We start from the raw sequence: 11500 nt of genomic DNA, 5'->3' as shown, positions 1-11500 counted from the left end.
GCCCGGCTGCTTTTTCTAATTCTTAAAGCATTCTTTTAAAGACTAATTTTCTCAAACATAGACATGGAAGAGTAATAATAATAATAAAAAAATACCTTGAGTAGGCCAGGTGTGGTGGCTCATGCCTGTAATTCCAGCACTTTGGGAGGCCAACGTGGGCGGATCACCTGAGGTCAGGAGTTCGAGACCAGCGTGACCAACATGGAGACACCCCGTCTCTACTAAAAATACAAAATTAGCCAGGCGTGGTGACACATGCCTGTAATCCCAGCTACTCGGGAAGCTGAGGCAGGAGAATCACTTGAACCCAGGTGGCAGAGGTTGCAGTGAGCCGAGATCGCACCATTGCACTCCAGCCTGGGCAACGAGAGCGAAGCTCCGTCTCAAAAAAAAAAAAAACAACCTAACCCTTGTGTAATTTGATCTTGATAGTCCAGCAGCATAGCTAGAAATTTAGATTCTTCCAAGCAAGTTTGTAAGAGCAAAAGCTAGGGGTACAATGCTATACCTTTCTTGGTGTATTTATCCAGGCAAGATGGCTAAAGTGGGAATCCACTGAGACTGCAACAACTTCACAGTTCACGTCGTGAAATTCGTTAGCTTTGTCACTAAAAGCAACAATTTCTGTAGGACACACAAAGGTGCTGGAAAAAAAGGATAGAAATTCTCATTAGAGCATTTAAAAACAAGGATTTTAATACTTAGTGGTCTAACCTAGTTCAACTTGCTAAGGGTAAAAAAGGCAAAATGGTTTACCGTCCTCCCTGGACTACAGTGTTGTGCTGGCAAAAGTAGTATTACCTCCCCTCACCTTTTTATTTTAGGAATTGTATCAAAAAATGGGGAAAAGGAACACATGTTTTAAGAAAAAAAAAATTACAGTTCAATAAAGTTGCCTTTTGAAAAAAATCATTTGATTATGCCTACTTTTCTCATTTTTCCCCAGACCAGTGAAAACTTTTTCATAGACTGGCTTAGGGAAGCAGTGCTCCAGAGCACAGAGGCATACTAAAAAGAAAGCTGTCCTATCCCACCCCTGAAGTTTATCACTTGTAAACAAGCTACAGATCCCAGCTGTAATCAACAAGGCCATCGGTGATTAAGGGTCAGAAAGAATCCTTCCTTTCACAAGAGTATCTAGGGGTAGACAATTCAGTGCAGAAACAGGATATGTGCTTGCTCTCAGAATGACATGAAAGCATCATAGAAATTACACTTACAAATCCAAAGGATAGAAGAAAAGCACCAAATATTTCCCCTTAAAGTCATCAAGGCTTAGGTCTTTGAACTCTCCATTGACAACGGCTGTACCCTTAAAATAGGGCGCATGCTGGGTAACGACAGGTGCATGGTATGAGGAACCTGAAAAAAAACCACACTCATATATAGTTCATCATTTGCTATGTCAAGCACCTATGACTTTATTTAAACTTCTTATGATAATTAATTAGTAGTATAAAGTGCTTAGTATAAACCAAAACATTCGGTTCAACTGTACATCTTAGGCACAGTCATCCTTTGCCACCTGTGGGGTATTGGTTCTAGGATATCGAAATCTACAGATGCTCAAGTCTCTTACATAAAGTGGTGATTTGCATATAATCTACACACACCCTCCAGTATACTTAAATCATCTCTAGATTACTCATAATACCTAATACAACGTAAATGCTACGTAAATAGTCATTAAGCTGTATTGTTTAGGGAATGACAAGAAAAAAGACTTTGTGTTCAGTATAGACACAACCATCCATTTTTCCCTCCCAATATTTTCGATTCAACCAACCACAGATGCAGAACCCAGATACAGAGGGCCAACTGTAATTTCTCCTATAGTTTTAGATTGTGCACAAATTCAATTCCAAGTGCTATGGAAACTAAAAAGAGGAAGACAAAAATAGTAGGGATAGAATTAAGGAAGACATGAGACTAGAGATGGATTTTAAATATGGTTCAGATTTTGTCAAGTCTAGATGGGATGGGGCAGATAGCATGTAGGAAACAGCAGGAAGAAGACAGGGCATGTGTGTGGAGCAGCGTGTGGTGGCAGTCTAATGAGAACAGAGAGTGTCTAAGGGTACGGAGTGAAGAGCAGGTAGCAGGCAGGAATGGTTGAAGGCCATGTTGCAAGAGTCCTTAAATACTAGGCTGCAGGGTCTTCTTAACAGGAAAGATAACAGAGTCAAGGGCGGAGTCTCGCTCTGTTCACCCAGGCTGGGGTGCAGTGGCATGATCTCAGCTCACTGCAAGCTCCACCTCCTGGGTTCACACCATTCTCTGGCCTCAGCCTCCTGAGTAGCTGGGACTACAGGTGCCCGCCACCCTGCCGGCTAATTTTTTATATTTTTAGTAGAGAGGAGGTTTCACCGTATCAGCCAGGATGGTCTCGATCTCCTGACCTCGTGATCTGCCGGCCTTGGCCTCCCAAAGTGCTGGGATTACAGGCGTGAGCCACCGTGCCTGGCTGAGATGGCAATTTTTAGGAAGATTAGTCTGGCAGGAGGGAAAGAGGAGCAGGAGGAAGGGGGAGACATGTTAGGAGGTGGTTTCAGTGATTTTTTTCTTTTCTTTTTTTTTTTTTTTTTGAGACAGAGTCTCGCTCTGTCACCTAGGCTGGAGTGCAGTGGCACGGTCTCAGCTCACTGCAACCTCCACCTCCCAGGTTCAAGCAGTTCTCCTGCCTCAGCCTCCCGAGTAGCTGGGATTCCAGGAGCACACCACCACACCCGGCTTATTTTTTTAGTATTTTTAGTAGAGACGGGATTTCACCAGGTTGGCCAGGATGGTCTTGAACTCCTGACCTCAAGTAATTTGCCTGCCTTGGCCTCTCAAAGTACTGGGATTACAGGTGTGAGCCACTGTGCCCAGCCTCGATTTCAGTGATCTTAGACATATTGAGGGGAGGGATGGGGCAGAAAGAACAGAAAGGAATGCATGCAAGAGATGTGTCAAAACTGAAAAGGACTTGCTTCTACCTGGGAATGAGGGACAGAGTAGTTCCAATGTCAAAATGCCTGACACTGCCACGAACAGAAACAGGAGGAGCTGCTGGGGACGGGGATTTGAAACCAGTGGAGTAAAGTTTTAAGCCTGTGGTATCACATCACTACTAGAAATATTTTAAAGCTCCAGGGTAGTAAAATTGCGAAACCTCTTAGAACATTCTGCCCACAAACAAAGGCTTTACTAAAGTATATCCCCCCAAACCATTACATATTAAATATGTGCTTTTTCAAAGGCTGGTCAAATCTAGACAAGGTATTTTCAAATACCACTCATTATCTGAGGCTGATCTTAGCAAAGCCCATATCCTAGCGAAGGGAGTGTAAATCTCAAGAAACAGCTAAATTTCACTCAGATTACAGATACCATTAGACAGGTCTGGTTCCTAAGTGGCCAGCTGGGGCCAGTACACAGGTTTGAATCTTAGAGCGGCTGCCCTCTCAGGTCCCCACAGGCTGCCCACCACTCACAGCTCTTCAGACACAGTAGACTCAGAAGGCATCTGAGCTCCCAGTAACCCCCTCCTCAACACAGTGGATTAGAAGCTCTGACAACCAACATGGAAATGTGACAAGGGCAGTTTGCCTCAGTGATTCTCAACCCTGGCTGCACATTAGAATCACCTGGCACATCCTGGTCTCACCCCAGAGACTAACTTGTCTGGGGTGGGACTGGGGAAGTGCTGTGTTCCTGAAAGCTCCCAGGTGACTCTAACGTTTGGCTAGGGTTCAGAGCCCCTGTCCAGAGACGATGGTTCATTTTTCCTTTACCTGGCTCCAGCCAAGACATGACATAACACTTACTGGTGCTGAATAATTTTGCTTGACTGGAACCAGAACACAATAAGTTTGTCAAGCTCGTTCTTCCACATGCAGCAGGCCTGAGGGCTGCAGTGGCAGAAATGCCCCAAGGAATGGCACTCACATGTCGGGCAACCTGGAAAGAGAAACTTTTTATTAGAAAGTTTTCCTGGACTGGTGACTGAAGGCTGAAAGGGCATCATGCCAACGGTGGTTTCAGCTGTCCCTGCTCCTGTAAACCAAATAGCAAACCCCAAACTCTAAGAGCATGGATTGGATCTGCATGTTCTTAACACTCCCTTCTGCTTCCTTCTCCTAGAAGACTGGAAGGTGGAGGGGAACTATAAGAACACAAAGACTGGCCGGGCGCGGTTGCTCACACCTGTAATCCCAGCACTTTGGGAGGCCAAGATGGGTGGATCACGAGGTCAGGAGTTCGAGACCAGCCTGGCCAAGATGGTGAAACTCCATCTCTACCAAAAACACAAAACTTAGCCAGGAGGCGGTGGTGGACACCTGTAATCCCAGCTGCTTGGGAGGCTGAGGCAGGAGAATTGCTTGACCCGGGAGGCAGAGGTTGCAGAGCCGAGATCGCGCCATTGCACTCTAACCCGGGCAACAGATCAATATTCCGTCTCAAAAAAAGAAAAAAAAAAATCAGAAACTCCATGTGCTTAAAAGCAACACAGGGTTCAAAAGCCAGGGGACTTGCGCAGGCCTTTCCCAGCACTATCTGCTGAATATGTTTTACCATTTCAAGGTTTTCCTTAGAAAAACAAGGCCCCTCCAGCACCAGCGACAAGTAAACAAGAAGAGCCAAGCTCAGCCTCTGGGAGTCTGGAAAAGGCTCAAGGGAAATGTTTACTCAACTTTTTTTTTTTTTTTTTTGAAACACAGTCTCGCTCTTTTACCCAGGCTAGAGTGCAGTGGCGCGATCTCGGCTCACTGCAGTCTCGACCTCCTGGGCTCAAGTGATCCTCCCACCTTAGCCTCCCCAGGAGCACTGACCACCACGCCCGGCTATTTTTTTTTTTTTTTTTTTTAGAGACAAGGTCTCACTATTATTGTCCAGGCTGGTCTCAAACTCCTGGGCTCAAGTGATCTGCCCGCCTCGGCCTCCCAAAGTGCTGGGATTACAGGCGTGAGCCACTGCACTCCGCCGGTTTGCTCAACTTTAACGTTCAAAATGACTCAGGAGAACGAAAGGGGCTGTGTTGAACCCCACCAGAGAAAGCTGAGTATCAAAAGAACATGACGCATTGCCCACAGTTAAGCAGGAAACAGCAGCAGAAACACGCGGGAACGGGATTGGGAGGGAACGCCTTCGTGAGTTTCTTAGCACTTTGCGCGTTTTTATCCAGTATTTAAGGGGCTGTTCACAGCAACGCCTTGATGTAGGCATCATTCTTTCCATCTTAAGTACACAGGCTGAGAAAGGCGAAGGCGCTTGCCCAAGATCATACGGTCGGTGGCAGAATCAGGGCCAGGACCTTAAGTGGAGGTGGGCCTGGGGACCCGGGACGCCGAAAGAGGAGGGACTCGGGGAAAAGACCGCGGGGATGGAGTGGGGAAGGGCGGTTCTGCGCAGGCGCATGGAACCTTCCCGGAGGGAGGCCTCTGGGTCCGTTACCCGCAGAAACCCTCCAGGGGCGAATGGCCCTCATGCCCAGAAGCGCGGGATCCTGTCTCAGAAGCACGTTCCCGGAGCCACCAGTGTCTCCACGCCTGTCCCCAGCCGACAGCCACTCACCGACGCTCGGAGCAACCTTCCTACAGCAGCCGCCATCTTTAGTGCACTCGGGCTTCACGGGGCGGGCAGAGACGCAGGGGCGGGGCCTACGGGGCGGTGGGCGGGGCCTCTGCGGGTAGGGGGCGGGGCCGGAGGAGCCCCCGCCTCCCTGACTCCTGGGGACCTTGAGGGAGAAATTCCCTTTAGGGCTGAATGCTTGGGCAAGTGACACGTGGTTTTCCTACTGTCTCCCCAACCTAAAAAGAACGAATCCAGGCGGGGCATTAGGTATTTGTTTCCATATTTCTCACTGTTTTGTTGGTTAACCTTGCGTGGATTACTGTGTCTACTATTTCTGTGACAGGATCCCTTTCTTATTTCAGCCTCAGGTAGAGACTTCTGGTTTCTGTATGAAATGGAATTAATTACAAATGCAGTTTTAGTCCGTTAATAAGCTAAGTGGGCTAGACGCTAGACACATCAAGGCTTTGTTGGCCTGAAATCCGTTGGAATTGTGTGTGGTCTTCCATTTGGCCTCTCTTCTCAAAATTGGGAAAATTGGGACAAATTTAAAATTTGGTTTTTGTCAATTAATAAAGCCAAGTGTTCAGTGGTGAGCATAGTACTTGAAGCAACCACATCAAACATAGAGGAAAATCACACCGTGGCCTTACAGTGTGACAAATTGCAATCTTGGAGCTGGTATTTTCTTTTTTCTTTTCTTTTTTTTTTTTTTTTTGAGACAGGGTCTTGCTCTGTCGCCCAGGATGGAGTGCAGTGGCATGATCTTGGCTCACTGCAACCTCTGCCTCCCGGGTTCAAGCGATTCTCCTGCCTCAGCTTCATGAGTAATTGGGATTCCTGAGCAGCTGGGATTACAGCCGCCTGCCACCATGCCCAGTTAAGTTTTTGTATTTTCAGTAGAGATGGGGTTTCACCATGTTGGCCAGGCTGGTCTCAAACTCCTGACCTCAAGTGATCCGCTCACCTCGGCCTCCCAAAGTGCTGGGATTATAGGCATGAGCCACTGCACCCGGTCTGAGTTGGTATTTTCTAATCACTAGTCATTCCATTAGCAATTTAGTTTCTCAAGTCTTCTTATTACCAAATATCACTTACTATTTTCTTTAAATTGGCTTTTTTTTTCCTTTTCTTTTTTGAGACAGAGTCTCACTCTGTCGCCCAGGCTAGAGTGCAGTGGCACAATCTTGGCTCACTGCAACCTCTACCTCCTTGGTTCAAGCGATACTTCTGGCTTAGCCTCTCGAGTAGCTGGGATTACAGGCATTCACCACCACACCCGGCTAATTTTTTTAGCATTTTTAGTAGAGATGGGGTTTCACCATATTGGCTAGGCCCGTCTTGAACTCCTGACATCAGGTGATCCTCCCACCTTGGCCTCCCAAAGTGCTGGGATTACAGGCGTGAGCCACCGCACCCAGCCCAGTGTATTTTCTAAAATCATCTCAGGTACCACTAGGCGCCACCCTGGGTACCAGTCCCCAGATGTGGAAAGGACTGCCTTGGATGTGCGGGGACACACGTTTCGACTATTTCACCTCACACCTTCCTTGTGTTTGTTTAATTGGTTTTAATTATGTCTGTGTTTAGCAGATGATTGAAAAGAAAAGGAGACGATCATTTTGGAGCTCAAAATCATACTGTAGGCCGGGCGCAGTGGCTCACACCTGTAATCCCAGCACTTTGGGAAGCTGAGGTGAGTGGATCACCTGAGGTAAGGAGTTCAAGACCAGCCTGACCAACATGGTGAAACCCTGTCTCTACTAAAAATTGCAAAATTAGCCGGGCATGCAAAATTAGCTGGGCAGGGTGGCGCATGCCTGTAATCTTAGCTACTTGGGAGGCTGAGGCAGGAGAATCACTTGAACCTGGAAGGCAGAGGTTGCAGTGAGCCGAGATCGAACCACTGCACTCCAGCCTCAGCAACAAGAACGAAACTCTGTCTAAAAAAAAAAAAAAACAAAAAAAAACTTACTGTAGTTCACAATGGAATATTATTCATCCATAAAAGGAATGAAGTACTGATATATGCTACAACACAGATGAACTTTGAAAACATTAGCTAAGTGAAAGAAGCCAGACACAAAAGAACAAATAGTGTGTGTTTCCTTTTATATGAAACATCTAAAATAGGTAATTCCAAAGGGACAGAAAGCAAATCGGCAACTGTTAGGGACTGGGAGAAGCTGGGATGAGGACTATTTATTTTTTATTTTATTTATTTATTTTTGAGACAGAGTGTCCCCCTGTTGCCCAGGATGGAGTACAGTGGTGCGATCTCAGCTCACTGCAACCTCTGCCTCCCAGATTCAAGCGATCCTCTTGCCTCAGTCTCCCAAGTAGCTGGGACTACAGGTGTGACCACCATGCCCAGCTAATCTTTTTTTGTATTTTTTAGTAGAGACAGAGTTTCGCCATGTTGGCCAAGCTGATCTCGAACCCTTGACCTCAAGTGATCTGCCTGCCTTGGCCTCCCACAGTGCTGGGATTACAGGCGTGAGCCAGTGCGCCCAGCCGGGACTATTTAATAGGTATAGGATTTTCTTTTGTGGTGATGAAAATGTTTTGGAACTAGATAGAGGTGGGTATAACATTATGAATTAACTACCCCAAATTGTAAACTTTAAAATAATTAATTTTATATTAGGTGAATTTCACCTCAATTAAAAAAAAAATTAGAAAAAGGCCAGGCGTGGTGGCTCATGCCTGTAATCGCAGCACTTTGGAAAGCCAAGGTAGGAGGATCACTTTGTGCCCAGGGGTTTGAAACTCAGCCTGGGCAACATAGCAAAACCCTGTCTCAAAAAAAAGAAAAAGGAAAAGAAAAAAGAAGAAAGAAAAAAAAAGAGAGAGAGAGAAAAAAGTAGAAGAAATAAGGACTAAAAACATTATATACTGTGGTCTACTCCAGTGATTTAATAGATCTAAAAGGCTCAGAAAACTGAGCCTTTTGGAGATGGAGAGACCTTCCCAAAATCACATCACTGACTAGAAGCAGAGAGGTAGGGCAAGAACCCAGGACTTCCATACCACTGACCACCCAGCGTGTGTGTCTGATGGAGTTCAGCCTCAGCACCTTTTCCCTAGCCGACTCGTGAGATTACATCATCCACACCTTCATCGTCTCCTCTTCTCCCTCATACTACAGGGTTGTTTTTTTGGTAGAAACAAGGTCTCGCTATCTTGCCCAGGCTGGCCTTGAACTCCTGAACTCAAGTGATCCTCCGGCTCCCAAAGTGCTGGGATTACAGGCATGAGCCACTGTCACAACAGCATGCAGTTTTAAAGTACTTAAGCTTCAGTAGCTCAAGTCAACAAAAGGGGAGTGGGGAGGGGGGCAAAGCCAAGCCAAGGGGTCGCCTTCTCTTCTCCTTATGCCCACAGCCCTTTGCCGCCCGCTTCTCCCTTCCCCATGCTGGAGGGCCCCTTGCTCTCCTATTGTAGGCGTGTGTTTTTAGTTCCTGCACACAGGCAGTTTGGCTCATAACTAAACCACTATAAAAATGTAAAGCATGGTGCAAGTCAAAGCGACAGAGCAGAGTGGAGTCCCTTAGAATTTTACCTCACTCATCCTGGTTTCAGTTTTAAAGCTCAGATGCATTAGTTAGTGCCAGCTCATAGACAGGGTTAGGCTTCAAGGTAACATTACTTGAGAGCTTCATAATTAGCTCTGAAGGCAATTCTTTTTTTTTTTTTTTTTTTTGAGACGGAGTTTTGCTCTTGTTGCCCAGGCTGGAGTGCAACGGTGTGATCTCGGCTCACTGCAACCTCCGCCTCCCAGGTTCAAGCGATTCTCCTACCTCAGCCTCCCAAGTAGCTGGGATTAGAGGCATGCACCACTACACCCGGCTAATTTTGTGTTTTTAGTGGAGACAGGGGTTCTCCATGTTGGTCAGGCTGGTCTCGAAATCCTGACCTCAGGTGATTGGCCCCCCTCGGCCTCCCAAAGTGCTGGGATTACAGGCATGAGCCACCATGCCTGGCTGCTTCAAGGTAACATTACTTTCTGTCTTCCATGTAGCCCCATTCACCTGCCACTGCCTTCAGTTAGAGAGATTTCCTGCATCATTCCTGCCCATTTTAGCCTCTGGAGTAATCTGTTTCCTCTCCTATTAGGTCCCAGATAGAGAGCCCTCTGGTATTGGATAAAAATTGCATCAGTTAACAATGTGATTTTTTTTTTTAGAATCTTGCTCTGTCGCCCAGGCTGGAGTGCAGTGGTGCGATCTCGGCTCACTGCAACCTCTGCCTCCTGGGTTCAAGAGATTCTCCTGCCTCAGCCTCCTGAGTAGCTGGGATTACAGGTGCCCACAACCACACCCGGCTAATTTTTGTATTTTTAGTAGAGACCAGGTTTTGCCATGTTGGCCAGGCTGGTCTTGGACTCCTGACCTCAAGTGATCCTCTTGCCTCGGCCTCCCAAAGTGCTGGGATTACAGGCGTGAGCCACCGCACCTAGCCAACAATATGATTTTAATCATTAATAAACATGTACTGGAGAGGATCACTCAGACCCTGCTGCCGAGGAACTGTGTGTGTATCCAAGGAATACTGATAAGATCATTTTAAAAACCCAGTCCAAGATCCAGCATTTTAAGAGGCATGAAAGAGGCATATGGTTGAGTGTGGACAGCTGAGGTTCACACACCAGCTCTGCTAGCTGCAGGCACATGGCCTTGGGCAAGTTACTTTGCACGTTTTCTCATCTGTAAAATTGAAATGATATTAGTGCTTACCCCAACGGCTTTTGTGAGGAATAAATGAGTTCATATTTTAAAGGCATTAGGCCGGGCGCGGTGGCTCAAGCCTGTAATCCCAGCACTTTGGGAGGCCGAGGCGGGCGGATCACGAGGTCAGGAGATTGAGACCATCCTGGCTAACACGGTGAAACCCCGTCTCTACTAAAAAATACAAAAAAATTAGCCGGGCATGTTGGCGGGCGCCTCTAGTCCCAGCTACTCGGGAGGCTGAGGCAGGAGAATGGCGTGAACCCGGGAGGCGGAGCTTGCAGTGAGCCGAGATGCGCCACTGCACTCCAGCCTGGGGGAGCAAGACTCCGTCTCAAAAAAAAAAAAAAAAAAAAAAAAAGGCATTAACACAGTCAGCAGGCACATAGTGTTCATTATATTAAATAAAAGAGAGGTGCAAGTGAAGTGCTATCATAGTTTAGAGAAAGGGGCCAAGAAGGGCTTCATAGGGAAATCATCTATCCTGCTGCTTGGGGAAGGTGAAGGGGAAGATGGCAGGTGGAAGTGACTAGTGACCTTTGTCCCTTTGGTTTACTGTTATCTTCAGTGACCACACTATGGGGCTATGCTCTGGGTTGAATGCAGTATTTTTATTCCATCTGCACAAACCCTGTGACCCAGGTGCTTTTTTGGTTTGTTTTTTGTTTTGTTTTGTTTTAGACAGAGTCTCGCTCTGTCACCCAGGCTGAAGTGCAATGGCACGATCTCAGCTCACTGCAACCTCCGCCTCCCAGGTTCAAGTGATTCTTCTGCCTCAGCCTCCCAAGTAGCTGGGATTACAGGTGTGCACCACCACACCCGGCTAATTTTTGTATTTTTAGTAGAGACGAGGTTTTATCATGTTGGCCAGGTTGGTCTTGAACTCCTGATCTCAAGTGATCTACCTGCCTCGGCCTCCCCAAGTGTAGGGATTACAGGTGTGAGCCATCACTCCCAGCCACAGGTACTGTTTTTAATTCATCATCCCCATTTCCAAGGTGAGGAGACTGATGCTTGGGGAGGTTTAGTAATTTGTCCAAAGTCCCACAGCTGGAAAGGGAAGGAGCCAGGATTTAAACCTTGAAAGCTGACTGCAGAGCCCCCATCCCTTTTTGTTTTTATTGGTTTGTTTGTTTGTTTTTGAGACAGGGTCTGTCTCTGTCATCCAGGGTGGAGTGCAATGGCACAATCATGGCTCACTGCAGCCTCAACCTCCTGGG

At 46.9% G+C, this 11500-nt stretch overlaps 1 protein-coding gene across 1 annotated transcript in view; it reads right to left on the bottom strand.

The window, feature by feature from the left end:
• PRDX3 (peroxiredoxin 3) overlaps positions 1-5620 on the bottom strand; it is a 10621-nt gene extending 5001 nt beyond the window's left edge. The window contains exons 1-4 of the mRNA XM_032176546.2: positions 5554-5620; positions 3807-3939; positions 1221-1362; positions 509-644 (exon numbers count right to left, since the gene is read on the bottom strand). Coding sequence (XP_032032437.1) covers positions 509-644; positions 1221-1362; positions 3807-3939; positions 5554-5589 — 447 coding nt within the window. The 5' untranslated portion in view covers positions 5590-5620. The remainder of the gene's footprint in view (positions 1-508; positions 645-1220; positions 1363-3806; positions 3940-5553) is intronic.
• Between the last annotated feature and the right edge of the window lie 5880 nt (positions 5621-11500).

The sequence above is a fragment of the Hylobates moloch genome, unplaced genomic scaffold (assembly GCF_009828535.3).
Source record: "Hylobates moloch isolate HMO894 unplaced genomic scaffold, HMol_V3 SCAFFOLD_3, whole genome shotgun sequence".
Classification (NCBI taxonomy): domain Eukaryota; kingdom Metazoa; phylum Chordata; class Mammalia; order Primates; family Hylobatidae; genus Hylobates; species Hylobates moloch.
The sequence above is the reverse complement of the archived record's forward strand: the minus strand, read 5'-3'. Positions and strand labels throughout refer to the sequence as shown.